General features: G+C 38.7%; 1 protein-coding gene across 1 annotated transcript in view; it reads right to left on the bottom strand.

Moving 5' to 3' along the window:
• The window catches only part of LOC150086882 (haloacid dehalogenase-like hydrolase domain-containing 5), a 387,404-nt gene that overhangs the window by 49,310 nt on the left and 321,585 nt on the right, over positions 1–16,509 (bottom strand). Inside the window, exon 9 of the mRNA XM_090371650.1 lies at positions 6,813–6,999. Coding sequence (XP_090227776.1) covers positions 6,813–6,999 — 187 coding nt within the window. The remainder of the gene's footprint in view (positions 1–6,812; positions 7,000–16,509) is intronic.

The following is a 16,509-nucleotide window of genomic DNA, read 5'->3' on the forward strand; positions in this document are numbered from 1 at the left end:
TGAATTATGCCTTCTCTGCTATTTATAAATACACCATCACTATTCTTCAGTTTCATTATTATTTGTCTTTCTGTATTATTGCTCATGGCTGGTGATTTAAGTCCTTTGTTTTCTCTTAATGCTTGTTCTACTTTTCTTGTGTTAAATCTTCTTATGTCCTCTCTGAGCATCTTTCTAATATAGCTTTGCAAAACTCAGTATACTCAATTTTCTCCTTGTCAGAGTTTATCTTGCTCTTCATTTGTCATCTTAGGTTCAAAATGATAAGTTTCTTGACTAATTGTTTCTTCTTTGGATTTCTTTTTACCTATAGGTTTCTTGGGCTGTATCAGTTTCAGAAAGTTGTAATATTCCTCGTCAATATCTTGGTCCTGAGCAATCTGAAGAAGCACAAACTTGTTCTTAAGTTCCAGTACATACTGCTTTTTCTCCTCTTCTGTTATCTCATAGACCTTCGTATTATTTACTCAAGTCAGATTTTTCCTTTCTTTTCTTACATCTATATCAAGTGTGCATCTTACCATTCTGTGATCACTTTCAACATTTACCTTGTTCAGGACAGTAACATCATTCACGATATATTTCCTGTTAGTGAGGATGAAGTCAATTTCATTAGCTATTAATCCATTTGGGCTCTTCCATGTCCACTTTCTGTTCACCCTTTTCTTGAAAAAAGTGTTCATTACTGACAATCCTTAAGATTCTTCAAATTCCACAAGTCTTTCACCTCTTTCATTTCTTTCACCAATTCCAAAATTTCCTATAGTTCCCCTTTCTGCGCTATTTTGTCTCTTTCCTACCTTAGCTTTGAAGTCCCCCATAATGATAGTGTATTGGATATTCTGCTCATCTAGAAACTCATCAATTTCGGCGTACATTTCTTCAACCGCTTCATCATCATGGCTCGATGTTGGTGCATAAATCATTATAACCTTTAGCTTGTACCTCTTAGAAATCCTGAGTATTAGTCTTGACACCCTTGGTGATGTACTTTTGAATTCCAAAATGTTTTTTTTTTTTTTTTGGACCAGAAAGCCGACTCCACTTTCGCTCCTTTCACTGTTTCCATTGATGTACAGCAGATTTCCACTTGATAAACTTATATATTCAGATTCACATTTTCTAATTCCTTTTCCAGCTCTAATATCCTGTCTTCACTGATGAGTGATCTTACGTTGATTGATTTGGTAGTTGTTGGCGCATTGGCTTCTGTGGCCATATTGCACCTCCCAAGGTTTTTGCAGTACTTTGATCCAAGCCCGAGGCGGGAATCGAATCCGCAACCTTTGGGTTGCCGGGCAGGTACTTTACCCACTCGGCTAGCCCGGTCGGCCCTGTGATCTTACGTTGTAACAGGCCAAGTTCAGTATCCCTGGATGGCAGCCTGGTCGTACCCAGAGATTCTTAGCACCCTCTGCATCCACTCTGATCCTCTTGCTGCCGTAAGAGGGGGGAGTGAAAGCCGCTGGGGACTGAGGGCCATTTGTTTCGTCGTGCTGTCATCTGTTGGAGTGTTTGGTCTTTTCCTCTTCATGCTGACCAGACGTCTTGAAGAGAACCACTCTACACATTCGTTACCATCTAGGTGATGTAACAGGGCTTACCATCAAGAAGGTGTGCATGAGTGGATTTTAGGGATTCAGATCAACTGGACTTGGACGTCCAGTTGTTCTGCCTGTTTTGGATGTCTGCAAGGCTTGATGATTGGCACCTTTTCATGGAATATGGTATTTGATGCGTTTTTAAATCTCTCTACAGCTGAAGTAGAAATTATAATGTATGTTGATGATTTAGCATTGATTATACAAGGAAATGCTAGATCTCAGATTGAGAAAAATGCTGCGGAGACTAAAAGTTTTGGAAGAATGGATAAAAATATATAATTTAGAAATTTCTAAGGATAAGGCTGTTCAGATGCTACTCAGGGGCAAGTTAAGTATGAACCGAACTGTGAGGCTACAGAGTGATGCTAACTGATATGTTAAGACTACAATATATTTAGGAGTATTTTTGGAAGAACGGCTCTTTTTTTATGAGCCTGTGAGATTTTTGAAGAATAAAATTAGAACTCTGTATGGAAAGCTCCGGAGGATACTAAAGGTAGAGCAATAAGTCAAATGTATGAATGTTTATTTGTGCCCATAGTCACCTACTCTTCTGGATCTTGGATCCATCGAGTGGAGAAAGCTGTGATACAAAAATATTTATTGCAGACTCAAAGATTTGCTTTGTTAGGAATAACAAAGGTGTGTCAGATGGTCTCCTCTGATGCCTTACAGATTTATATCTGGAAGATTTCCCATCCAGTTCCTAGTCCTGTTGGCAGGAATGTTGTATTATACAAAGTAAATTTAAAAAAATAATAAAATTATTTTTGTTTATTTTTTTATTTACAAAGTAAATGTAAATAAAACATTAATGGCTTTAACATCATGTCCTGATAGAAAGAGAAACTTTATTCAAATTTCGATGTTAAGTCAGAAAAGAAGCAATTTTTACAATCTGTAATGGAGATATGGCAAGAGAAATGGGAACAAACTGAAAAAGGAAAAACAACTTTTATATTTGTACCAAGAGTTGATATTATAAATGTTAAGATAGTATGAACCAGAGCTATAATGCTCAATATGTTCTATGTCGATAACAATATTTGTAAAAGAATATGAGAAGTTTACCTCAATATGATACGTAGAACAGATCCGTATGATACTCTCTAGAAATTAAAACGAAAACAATTAAAAAATCGAAAATCTTGTTACAGTAAGAAATAATTAACAATAATTAAAAATCAAATGACACAATTAAAAATTAATTTAACACAATTTGAAATTAATTAAAAAATTAATTTAACAAAAAAAACTGTAAAACGATTTTCCTTACTGAAGCTGACAATGCTTTTCAACCGTATGTCGTGATCACAGGAATGAAAATTACCGAATAGGAGAGAGCATGGAACTTAAATAGGGATTATTTGTCTTCGTGCATGTGCATGAAGGACCACGAATTGGAGATTAGATATGGCTGGCAAACATTAACAGAATTCTCATGTAATTTAATTTCGACTGTTTCTGCAATTAATAGCCTTGTATAATTACGTTGGACAATAAGTATTTTGGCCTTGTTAAATAAAAAAGTATGTTTTTCATTAACAGCATGAAAGGCTAATTCTGATGCTGCTGAACGAGAAGCACGAACTAAGGCCGCATGTTGAGTAGCATGAAAATTCAGAGGAAGCCGTGTAGACCCTCTGATAAGATGAGTCACAATCACCAAAGTCTCATATTGAGGTAAACGTCTCATATTAAGATAAACTTCTCTTATTCTTTTACAAATATAAATGTTACAAGAAAAACATGGTTGCAATTTGGATTAAATGCAGCATTCCTGCTCATGGGCCATGGATTGGCATTAAGGTTGAAACAACTTGGGCTAAGGAATAGTGAGATGTGTACTTGTGCGGTGCCTGAGTCATCTGAACATGTCATGTTCGAATATCACTGTTATCTTGATCTGAGATCTAAGTTGGAAAGATCTATCGGCATACTGGAGAAAGAAAGACTCTGGGTTTTATTCACCAACAGACATCTTATTTTCCTATTTCAATGATTATGTAAGTGCAGTATTTAGGAGGCGATATGTTTTAAATCTAGATAGTGGAAGTCTGGTTCCCAGTGCCAGGGATGTAAACCCTGATGATTGAGATTGGTGGACATGATCAAAGTCAAATTGTCTTTCATCTGAATTTACTAACATTGTTTGATTTGAGTTTATTTGATGTTTATTTTATTCAAAATTAAATTAGTTATAAAAACCTAAGAATTGTATCCTGTTCAGTCCATAGCCGTGGATGGGCTTCGGCCCAGGGAATGGCTGAGCTTAATGGAGACAAAAGAAATGAAATCTCTCCATAAAATATATATGAGACCAGCTGAAGTAACCATTTTTTTTTTCTGACTCTATGAATAAAGCGAAGGTGAAGCTCTGGATAAACAATTAGCTAGAGCTATTTCATTTATGGCTAAAAATGATTGGATTGTATTCTTCCAAAGAATTACACCAGTAAACAAGTAAAGAAGTATGCTATCTGAACGCAGGCATTGAAATAGTTTGAGAAAAAAAATATGGAACAGTGCGAGTGTTTTTCCTTCAAACAATTAGATGATTAGCCTCTAAGATGCCATCTAGGTTTTTACTTTCAAAAACAATGAGTACAACGAGTAACCAAAGAAACAAATCAGTTAGGAATTACATCATACTGACACCTCAATCAGTATTTTGCAAAACCTTGGGGTGCCTCCGTAGCCAGGTGGGCAGGAGCAGCAGTGCATAGCACATGCTTCTTGATTAGACCAAGGTTCGAGCCTGTGACCACCAAATATGGAGGATGCGGAAAGGTCAGGGAATGACCACCGCATATCCCCGGAGCAATATGGCCTTAGTTGCTAATGCTCCTAAAAACCAAATAACAACAACAACAACAACAAAACCTTGGCCACAAAGACTATGCACAATTGAAATAGGTGTTTCAGAATTTCATACTGTTATGACAGATAATGCTGTAGCAATAGCAAGAGCAAAATTGATACTTCAAGAGGAAATGTCGGTATCTAGCTATGTACACATGGGTCACAAATTTATTAATTAGTGACATCATGTAAATTCAATTTGTATCATTTATAACTCGTTGTGAAGGTATTCACAATATGAGATGTAACTTAAAATGATGCCGCTATTGCAAATTTGCTAATTTCTTTTTAGTTGTGTATAAATGATGCATTTGCACTAAAATACACAGTCTAATCTCTTTCTGGCTGAGGCTTTAAGCCCTAATGCATTAGAGTCTTAAATTGGTGACATCATGTGCTTAAAGGCACAAACTAATTATGAGTAAATGCCAGGTGGGTTCAATTGTATTTTTTTTTATAGAGCTTAATTATATTTGAAACAAATTCTTCAACTTCTATTTGTGAAAGAAGATTTGATAGTTTCAATAAAATATACTGTATTTTCCTTAAGAGAGAGCAATACCACACCAATTCTATATGATGTGACATGCAGATGAAGACATTTTGGATGTGCATACTGCCTGATGTAATCAGTCATAGTTCGAAGTGGATTGCAATTTTGGAATCTACTAAGTTAAGAATCAGAATGGTTACAGAGTGTTTCAAAAAAAAATTTACACCTTTTAACACATACGTCAGATACTTAAAGCTAATTTCTGAAGGAAGAAGAAAAACAGTTGTTAACCAATTTCAAGATAGAAGAAATATAACTTTAAAAGGAATTCATTTTGTACTAAACATAGATACAAAATAAAGTGAAGAATGTCTAACTTAAGATCAGATTCAGATGAGAGGTGCGAGTTATTATTGTTATTATTTTGGTTTTTAGGAGCATTAGCAACTAAGGCCATATTGCTCCGGGGATATGCGGTGGTCATTCCCTGACCTTTCCGCATCCTCTGTATTTGGTGGTCACGGGCTCGAACCCCGGTCTAATCAAGAAGCATGTGCTACGCACTGCTGCTCCTTCCCACCTCTGGCTACGGAGGCACCTGAGAGGTGTGAGGAACTGACTTCATATACAATTTAGTGATGACAGAAATGTATGGTTAAGAATCTTTGGGAAAAGTAATAGCAGAGCAGCTGAATCCAGAGCAAAGGAAGGATTTTTTGTTAACTAAAGTATGTTTTGCATGTGGGCCCTGCAATTTGATGGCAGGGCCAGACTAAGGTATACTAGGGCAGAAAAATTATTTTGACGCCCCTTTGCACATTCTAGAAAGCTGCATAAGGTTTTGTATAGAAATGCTTCCCTTTCTCTTCAGCTTCTGGTTCCCCTGTAAGAATGGTGCCCCAGGTGGCTGCCCTGTTAGCCTGTGCCTTAATCCAGCACTGTTTGATGGAGAGTTATAGGTTAAAACTGAGTAAACTGCTGTCAATATATTGCACATGCCATATGTGTAATATATTGACTGCAATTTACTCAGTCAACATATTGCACATGCTAGCTACTCCTGCTGCAACAGAGAGAAGTTTCAATACCTGTAGCATCATTCACTCTGCAAAACAAAAAATTAAACATTTCAGGAACTGGCAAATGGACACACAACAGTCTTAAACTTATATGTCATGTCTCTGGAAGTTCTAATGGTCCTAGTGAGTTATTAATAATAAATAAATATTCTTTTTATACTCCAGGATGACCACACAAGGTCAATGGAGTTCAAAAGATACACAGAATACAAGAACATTATACCATATTCAATAGTCATATGGGCTTGAACCACAATCACTCAAAGCACATGCACATTTGTACCCTTGTACTTGACTACAATGCATTCTTATTTTGACTTTACTGCTCAACCCCAGAGTAAAATTACTGTCAAAAATCAAATCACAATTCTTTAAATAAAATATAAATAAAACTCATCATTACTTTTTTTTTAATGCAATAATACCCTCTGTATCTATTTATGTATTATTGATTCAGTTTCATCAAATTCTGAATCTGAATTTCACAAAAATTCTTCAGTATCAGCAATTGCAAGCCAAAATCAGATACCTGGGGTCAAAAGGTGCAATCTTTTCATGTAATTTTCAAAGCGATTTTCATGCAACCATCTATTATGAAGCCTCAATCTACAGGTTTCAAGTAAAGACATATTACAGCATGTTTTTGTTTACACTACAATTAAAGGAGAGTAAGATAAATTAGGCTTAATTACCAGAATGATATTAACTGATTTTATAGATTAAAGAAAAAAAAAATAAAATAACTCTAGTGTAAATAAAATATTTCAAGCTTACTTCCACATTCATATGGGAACCCATTATCATGTCCACTCTAGACTGCACTGGAGAATGCATTGTTCTGGAACCAGCACTGACTCCGAGTATTGCCAAAGTTTCCTTTTCTTTGTGTTGAAGCTTGGCTCGCTTCTGTAGGTATCGGTTGTATAAATTAGCTCCATAAATGTCTGTATTGATATTATCCCTATAATTAGAAATCATGTCATGTTCTACTAAGAAAAAAACAGGAGCAAGTTACTGAACTTGAAAATTAATTTAAACAATCATTTTTTACTTATTTAAATTTATGAGCACTGTTCACTAAAAATCCATATTCACCTAGAAAGAACAACTACAGAAATGCTCTCTTCTATATTTGTCTATATTTAAAATCTGTGCAGTAGTTGTATGATGTTAGTAATTCTACAATTATCATCTTGTTACAGAGTCTACAGGAGATGGAAATGACAAGTGAAGTACAGATTTGTCATCCACTTCCTTTTTACTCCTTGGAAATAAACTTTTCCAAGGAGTAGTTTGACCAAATAAAATATTTGGTCAAACTCCAGTTTGTATAGTATGTATTACATTTGTACAAATGTGTTCAGGCCTAATTTCATTCTGTATGGACTGAAAAACTCAGAACACAAAAAAAAAAAAAAATACTAACTAACACAAAAGAAACCTCCTGAGATCAGTCCTTAAGAATTACTCAAATCTAGGAAAGAATCTGAACCCAGATCTTTCAAAACATGTGACAACCCAATAAATTCTTCTCTTGCCATTATTCTTGCCAGAATATTATAAATTTTTATTATTATTATTAGCCATATGGTGCAAAGAAACCTGAGGCTTATACTGCACCAGCCAAAAAACATTCCCAGGTACTGTGAGAGAGAGAGAGAGAGAGAGAGAGAGAGAGAGAGAGAGAGAGAGAGAGAGAGAGAGAGAGAAGTAGAAAGGAATCACCAAGAAAGAGAAGAATGATGATATCCATCTCAGGGCCCTGGGTGTGCCAAGCCCATACTTACCAGATGTGGGCCCCTGGGGTGGATTTAGAAATTTTTGCCACATTAACTACTAACACCATAGTGCATCAGCCCATATGATACTCCAGTTTATACAGTTTTGTTGTATGTATTGCACATTACAATCTATATTATATACTGGATGAAAAAGACTTCCCTTTGATAACTGAAAGGACCTTTTTCCCCTCTGCTTGAGATCAGCTAACTAAAGCCAAAATTAAAGCGGACTTTAAGTATTCCTCCAGTCTCGGTGGGAGGGGGAGATTCAATCCCAGGCCTCTCTAATTGAATAGCAATTAGAGAGTGGTGTGATGCTTACTAGCATATTGGTGAAGCTTCTCTACTATCAAGGACAATTATATAGGGAAGCTTGCCCATTCTATAGACAATCTATAGAAAGAACATTGAAGTGGAGATGCATTACTATTCACAATGTAGAAATATTGGGAGACCCCAACCTCTATATATGTCATAGAGGAGTATATAAAGAAAGTAGAGTAATTAGTTATGGGGAAAAATACACTAAAAAATTCTTGAAATGCCCATGAGGTCCATTTGAGTATTGATTCTGTGGCAAACATCATGCAGAAACTACTTGCATATGCAAAATCTTTCTATATGATAGATCCCTCAGTGGTTCTGTACAAATCTGCCTTTCCGCTAAATGCAAGGACAGAATTATTCAGAGTAACTTTTGCCCATGTGCTTCTTTCCTCAATTAGTGACTATGTATGAAACTATATTTGCTATTCTGGCACTTGAAACCAATGAATATTCCAAACATTGTTAACATTCTGGGTCACCATCCCCAAAGAAGGGGAAAAAAATAAACATAGTAACTCTGGAGGTGTTTCTGGAATTTGTTTGGTGTGATGCTTACTAATTAAAGCAAGGCATATAATGATTATATATTACATATATACAAAACGTTAAGTATAACAAAGCTTTATCTTAATTCATTTACCATTATATCTGCTTGATTATAAATACATGGTTGAAAGAAGATGATTATAAAATGCAAAAAAAATAAATAATAAAATAAAATTAATACATTATCATTCAGAAGTGCACCTCACAGACGGATCATCATATAAAACCACAAGGAATGGAAATAGTTCATGATGAATGGAAATGTAAAAATAAAAACTATATATATATATATACACCGATGAGCCAAAACATTATAACAACCTACCTAATATGATGTTGGTCCTCCATGTGCAGCCAAAACAGCTCATTTCCAGCGAGGCATTGACGCTAAAAGATTTCTAAATATGTTTTGTGGTATCTGGTACCAACATGTAAACGGCAGATCCTTTAACTCCTGTAAGGTCCATGGTTGAGATGCCGCAGATCGGAGTTGCTGTTCCAGCACAAACAACAGATGCTCAATAGGATTGACCCAGGGGCTCACATCTGGTGAGTATGGGCTTGGCACACCCAGGGTCCTGAGCTGGATATCATCATTCTTCTCTTTCTTGGTGATTCCCTTTTGACTCTCTCTCTCTCTCTCTCTTAGGGTAACTCGGGAATTTTTTTTTGGCTGGTGCAGCATAAGCCTCAGGCTTCCTTGCACCATAAAGCTAATAATAATAATAATGTCTGGGGAATTTGGAGGACAGACAATACCTGGAAGTCTTCCTCATGTTCCGCGAACTAGTCTCAAACAATCCGGGTGGTGTGGTATGGCACATTATCCTGCTGAAAGACAGCACTGCTAGATTGGAAGACCATTGCCATGAAAGGGTGTACCTGGTCAGCAATGATGTTTAGGTAAGTGGTAGATGACAGAGTGCCCGGCACATGGATGGTTGGACCCAGGGTATCCCAGGAGAACATCACCCAAAGCATGACACTGCCGCCACCAGCTTGTTTTCGTCCCATGGTGCATCCAAGCGTCATCACTTCCCAAGGTAAACGACACACACATGTACCTGGCCATCCATATGGTGCAATAGGAAACGTGATTCATCGGACCAGATGAACTTCTTCCAATCACTCAAAGTCCAGTTTCAATGTTCATGTGCCCATTGTAGGTGCTGTTGCCGGTGAACCGTGGTTAGCATGGACACTCGGAGCGGCCTGTGGCTATGCAGCTCCATTTTCAGTAGGGTTCAATGTACTGTGTGTTGTGACACGTTACTCCCGTCACCAACATTCCAATTACCACCGAGTTGTGCCACAGTCGCCCTTCTGTTGCCACGTACCATCTGGGAGAGCCTTCGCTCACTTTGAGCATCGATGAGCCAACATCTCACCAGCGGTTCATGGGTTCCCCCTCCTCGGACCACTTTCGGTAGGTACTAACCATGGCATACCGTGCGCACTCCACCAGCCGTGATGTTTCAGATATGCTCTGACCCAGTTGTCTGGGCATTACAATTTGGCCTTTGTCAAACTAAGTCTTTCCCATCTGAAGAACAAGAGTAACACTGATTAACGGAGCTCAGTATCAGGTGTTTTTTATACCATGTCCCGACCCGCGCACACACCGTAGTTCACCTGTAGTTACTTTGATTTGAATAATGACTCGCTGGTCATAATGTTTTGGCTCATTGGTGTATATAAAAATAATAAAACAGCATTAGCAGAAATTACAGTAAATATTGATGACAACAAGGGGTTCCTTTTCAGTGGTTAATTTCAGACATTCCATCCTCGATTACTGTTAAAATGCACACATAAGAGTCCAGAATTTAAAAAATGGAAGAAAACATGCTACTGAGAAGAGTTAAAAGTTATTGACTGAAGAGGATCGAACTGTATATTATTCAAATTCCATATGTTTGAATTTCCGACTCGTGTCCCAATGTTAACAATGTTTTCGCGTTCACTCAAAGTTTAATAACTATTGTTACCATGGTGTGCAATTTATAATCATTAGGAAGTTAAATTAGCATATGGGCTTTATTCAGAAAGGTCAACATGACGAGCTAATTCAGTTTTACTGACATTATTACAAAAGCTATAGGTATGGTAATAAGCACAGATGTTTGGGACATCAGAAAGTCTAGATCTAATGGAGATAGACCCAATGCATTGCGAATTTCTAACCATTTTATGCCATCATATATTAGAGGAGGGCAAGCTCTTTCTTCAAATGAACAGTATTTTGAAAATACAGTTGAGTGAGTGTGTGTGTGTGTGTGTGTGTTGCTTTCTTCTAACTCAAGAGTATACTTTAATTTTGCATGGAATATATCAAAAATAATATCAGAATAGCATGGGATAATTTTAATTTTATATATAACATCAGGTGTAATTATGCTGTTTCAACAGAAGAAAGACCCATGAAGAATTGAAGATCATAGATAAAAAATTTGCTGAAAAGTGTAGGAATTATGTTTAAAACATTTTGCTAATAATACAAAGGAGGTGAGTTTAACAATATCTTTTGGTAAAAGTTTAGTTTGCTTTTTAAGTTAAGTCTCATTCTAATAATGATTGAATTTTAACTAAGGTAAAGTTTAAATCTACATTTGTATACAAAGATACAACATCATATGAAGAAAGAATATCATCTGGCTCTAACAGTATATCTTTTAACCAGATAATCTCAGGCTCGGCACAGTGTTTGTGGAGACTGAGGTAAAACCTTGTAACGGCACCTAACACAGAAAAGCATCTGCACTCTGCAGAACCATTAAAAGAAAGCACTTACCAAAATAGTTTATTCATCATCATCATCAGCCATTTTCAATCCACTGCAGGATGAAGGCCTCTCCAACAACTAACCAGTTCCTTCCGTTTTGTGCAATGGCCATCCATTTACTACCCACAAACTCATGAATTTCATCTATCCATCTCCACCGTTGTCTTCCAGGTTTTCTTCTAGCTCCTCTTCGGTACCATTCTGTTATTTTCTTAGTCTATCTGTCATCATGTCTTCGAGCTATGTGTCCTGCCCAAGGCCATTTTGGTTCTTTAGTTTTGATAAGAATGTCCTTTACTCGAGTTTGCTGCCTAATCCATGTGTTTCTCTTCTTATCTAAAAGTCTGATTTCCAATATAATGAGAAATAATGAGAAATGTTACGAGTCTGCTGACAAGGCTAGTGGGAGCCAGACGTGTTCAAAGCCGCTAAGTGGATTTTCTTATTTATTGATTTTCTAAAACTTTTAATTTAAATTTAGTAGTATAGCATTATTTTGTGATATTCTGATTAATCTGGTGTATTTATTCTTTACTTGGCCTTGTAATTGCATAAAAGCATCGTGTTACAAGTTACAGCTATACTGAACAAGAAGTTTTTAGCCATATTTAGCCGCTTTATTGACCAATTGATACATCAAATTATTTTCTATAAGAAGCTTATAGACCTAGTCTTCTTCTTCTTCTTCTTCTTCGGTCCTTAGCTGGCAGCTGGGGGAGGCGGTTGGCCACGCAACCAGTATGCTGCTGTAGGTGCCGCAGGGTTTCGGACTTGCTCTGTGATGTTCTTCCATACCTGACGATCAATGGCGTCAGTCCTGGCCTGGTTAAGGTCGAGACGTCGGCTCTTCATGTCATTTTCCACTTGCTTGGCCCACGTTTTCCTAGGCGCGGTGCATTGGATGCTCCATTGGGTGGGTCGTCTCCAAAGGAGTCTGGATGGTATTCTGTTCGTGCCCATTCTACATATGTGGCCAAACCATCTAAGCCTTCGCTTCTGGATTTGGTCGGCAATGGTTAGTTGCTTTTGGCATTGGGCACAGATGGGATCATTAGTGATGCGGTCGCGAAGAGAGATGCCCAAGATCTGCCGCAGGCATCGCATTTGGAATACCTCAAGTTTGTTCAAATCTAACTTGAGACAAATCCATGTTTCCAATCCGTAAAGAAGAATGGGCAGGATCAAAGTCCGGAAGAGTCAGATTTTAGTCTTTGTAGAAATGTTGGTCCTCTTCCACAGACACCATTTGAGCGAGGCGAACGCAGTGGCCGCCTGTCCAATTCTGCTGTGGATTTCCATGGTGGATGCAACTTTCTTCTCCTGGACCAGCGACCCAAGGTATTAAAAGTCCTGCACTTGCTCGATCTGGACGCCTTCGAGATAGATGGTGGCTTGCAACCCAACTGTTGTCAGGGCCTTTGTCTTACCAGCATTGATCTTCAAACCGTATGGCCGGGCAATGCGGGCAATGTCGTAGAGGATGTCCGTGGCTTCAGCGTCGTTACTGGCAAGGATAGCACTATCATCAGCAAACATCAGGTCAGTCACATAGTGATCCTTGTCATATTGTATGCCCTGTCTGTTTCTGAATGCTTGCCTCATAATGGCGTCGACCACAATGTTGAAAAGCAACGGGGAGGCTACATCCCCTTGGCAGACTCCAGTTTGGATGGTAAATTCCTCAGATAAATCGTTCCGGATGCACACCTGGCTGGTTAAACCGTTGTATGCAGTTTGGAGGAGTGTGATGACTTTTCTACATGTTCAGCCTCTAGTAGTTTCCATAAGGCAGGCCGGTGGACACAGTCGAAAGCAGACTTAAAGTCAATGAAAACAATGACGGTTCGCTGTCCACACTGGATCCTCTCCTCCATCAGCTGACGAATGGCAAAGATTTGATCACAGCATCCTCGCCCGGGTCTAAATCCTGCCTGTTCTTCTCGACTGGTTTGCTCACAATGTTTCTGCAGTCTTGACTGGATGATCTTCATAAAGACCTTTTCGATGATGGAAAGGAGGCTGATGCCACGGTAGTTCTTGCAGTCCCGGTTATCACCTTTCTTGTGGATCGGTACGATAATGGCTTTCCTCCATGTTAGCGGAATTTGTTCAGTGCACCAGATGGTTTTGAGGAGCGAGTGTAGTCGGCGAAGCAGTACATCTCCCCCGGCTTTGATCGCTTCTGTGGTGACTTGGTCCACTCCTGGTGCCCTGCCATTCTTCAGGGATTGTATGGCTGCTTTCACTTCTTCTACTGTAGGCTCAACATCGACCATGGAGACCTCAGGGGGGTCGATCGAGAGTGCTGTTGCTGGCGGTCCCTGAGGTGGGTCGTGATTATACAAAGCTTTGAAGAATTCACTCCACCGTTGCAGGCGTTTGGATGGTGATCGCACGAAGGTCCCATCAGCATTCTTGATGTTGTCACTAGTCACTTTGGTCTTTCCACTCAGACATCTGAGGGTGCGGTAGAGAGTGCAGTACTCGTTCTTGGAAGCCGCCACTTCAAGATCATCTGCCACTCGGTTCCAGTATGCTTCTCTTTCTGCTGTCATTCTTTGTCGGACTTCTCGGTTTAGCTGGCGGTACCGTTCAAAGTCGACCAACTTTGCCTGTTTCCGTTTGTCCACGAGGTCGAGGCACTCGTCTGATCGATAGTTTATTCTGAATTGAGACAGCGAGATTTGGAAGTTAATTAATACTTAAGTGTCCGTAGAAGTACGGTTCATAACTTGCCGTAATTGTTATACGATACAACATTATATACCGAACTAGATAGCGTAAGTATAGTATAGTATATAATATAATATTATCAATTAATCAGTAAAATCTATTAATTTTGTTACACTTCGTTGCCAATTAAATTGTACTTTTAACTAAATACATATAACAACTTAGATTACAAACGTAACATAATTAATTAATACATAACTTGATACGGAAGTTATATAAATGAAACTCGTAGATAATACTTGATACTGAAAAATATAAATAGCATTATAACTGTGGTGGGATACAAGTTTAGGGTTATAATTTTGTACTGAAATTGAAATTTTATTGAAATTAAATCGAACTCATGACTCAGACCAGAGCAGCAAATCAAAAGGCTCAAGCTAATGGGAGTGCTGTGGCTCAGAGGAGAACTGAGGGGGGGGGGGAGTTGCCCATTGAATCACAGCCTTTTAAAATGCACTGCTTGCATGATGTTTGTGGAGTAATCGGGTACAGGACATGATATTGCCATGGGGGATGTCTTTGTGTGTGCGCGCGCGATGCAAGGAGTGTAACGAAACCAGGCAACAATTCAGCGTTGTTATGGGCCTATATAAGAGCTTGAAGGACAGGGTGGATGCCCACGAAGGATCTAAATTGAGGGGCCCATCAAGCTCTCAGCTACCCACATCAACGCCAGAGCTTGCACTTGGTCATCACGCAACACAGTAGCAACCCCCAAGGCAGAATGCGCTGGTCCCACAGGAACTAGTAGTTGTTGGTGACTCTATAGTCAGGGCAACAGATAACATGCTTTGTAAAAACGATAGGTGGAACAGGACCAGGGTATGTCTGCCAGGGGCAAAGGTTGATGATGCTGTAGAGCGGATATCATCTTTTAAGGGCACAAAAGGTGAAATAGTTGCACACGTTGGCACTAATGATATAAAGAGTAGGAGACCGGCAGAATTGCTTAACAAGTACAGGTCACTTGTTGAAAAAAAGTCATGAATTAGGGTTGAATTTGAAAGTGTCTGCAATTCTGCCCAGACACGATAGGAGGGAGTACATGATGAGAGCTTGTCAATCAATTCGGCCCTGGAGAGATTGTGCAAGGCTCAAGGGGTAGAATTTTTTTCAGCCTATTCTGAGCTTGTTGACAGGAGAGACTGCTTCTAGAGGGATGGGATACACTTAAATAGAAAGGACGCAAGAATATTTGCTGATGCTATCGAGGCAGTAATAGGTGGGTCGGAAAACTGCTAGCTTGGGGGGGATAAAAGGACTAATAGATTAACAGTAGCCAATGGCAGAAGTGAAAGTGATTCTTGCACTGCTTCTATTGGAATGAGGAGAAGCCTGGAAAACAAGATGCAGGATATTTCAGAGACTGCTGGGAGTCATTGCGGTACAAGTAAACACATGGGTTGTGTTAGGGTAGCTAAGAATAGGAACAGGTGCATGTATACTTGCATGTAAACCAATGCTAGGAGTTTGGTAAATAAATCTGAGTATTGTTCAAAGCATCAAAGGCGGATATTTTTGGGATATCAGAGACATGGTGTCACACAGATATAAAGAAGGCAGAACTGGAATTTGGGGAGTACAACGTCTACAGAAAGAATAGACAGGATAGGAAGGGAGGAGGGGTTATGCTATTAGTTAAGAAACACATAAAATCCAAGGAAGTGAAGCCAGTCGAAATTGCTGGACAGTGCAGTGTTTGGGAGATCAAAATTGAGAGTAGGTGTGTGCTATAGGCCTAATGACCCCGTTGAGTATAATAAGAAACCGTACAGGGAAATAGAGTGGGCCAGTAAATTAGAGAGTCTTATAAAGGGGGATTTTAATTGCCCAGATATTGACTGGAATTTGTGGGTTGGTCACTCACACACACTAGCAAGGCTTTTGTGGATTTACTGGATGATTGTTTTCTACTTCAGCATGTTCGGGAGGCAACTAGAGGGAGTAATACTCTTGATTTGATTATCAGTACAGATTCTACATGCATTAAGAATCTGCAGGTAAATGAACCACTGGGTGGCAGTGATCACAGTGTGCCAAAGTGGAATTTACTCAAAGAGGTAACTACCATCAGGGGTAAAGGGAAGGGTTATTGCTTTCGTAAAGGTGACTACGATGGTGCTGAGACAGTATTTAAATTCTATACAGTGGGACAAACTGATGATGTTACCAACAGCAAATTCAAAATGGGAAGCATTCAAAGAACTTATCTTGGAAGCTACTAGGCTTTACCTACCAACTAAAAAATATTGTTCAAGGTTTAGGCCTAAATGGATGTCAGATGAACTAATGAAACATA

Source organism: Mastigoproctus giganteus, chromosome 4 (assembly GCF_048544385.1).
Source record: "Mastigoproctus giganteus isolate SK-2022 chromosome 4, ASM4854438v1, whole genome shotgun sequence".
In the NCBI taxonomy this organism is placed as follows: Eukaryota; Metazoa; Arthropoda; class Arachnida; order Uropygi; family Thelyphonidae; genus Mastigoproctus; species Mastigoproctus giganteus.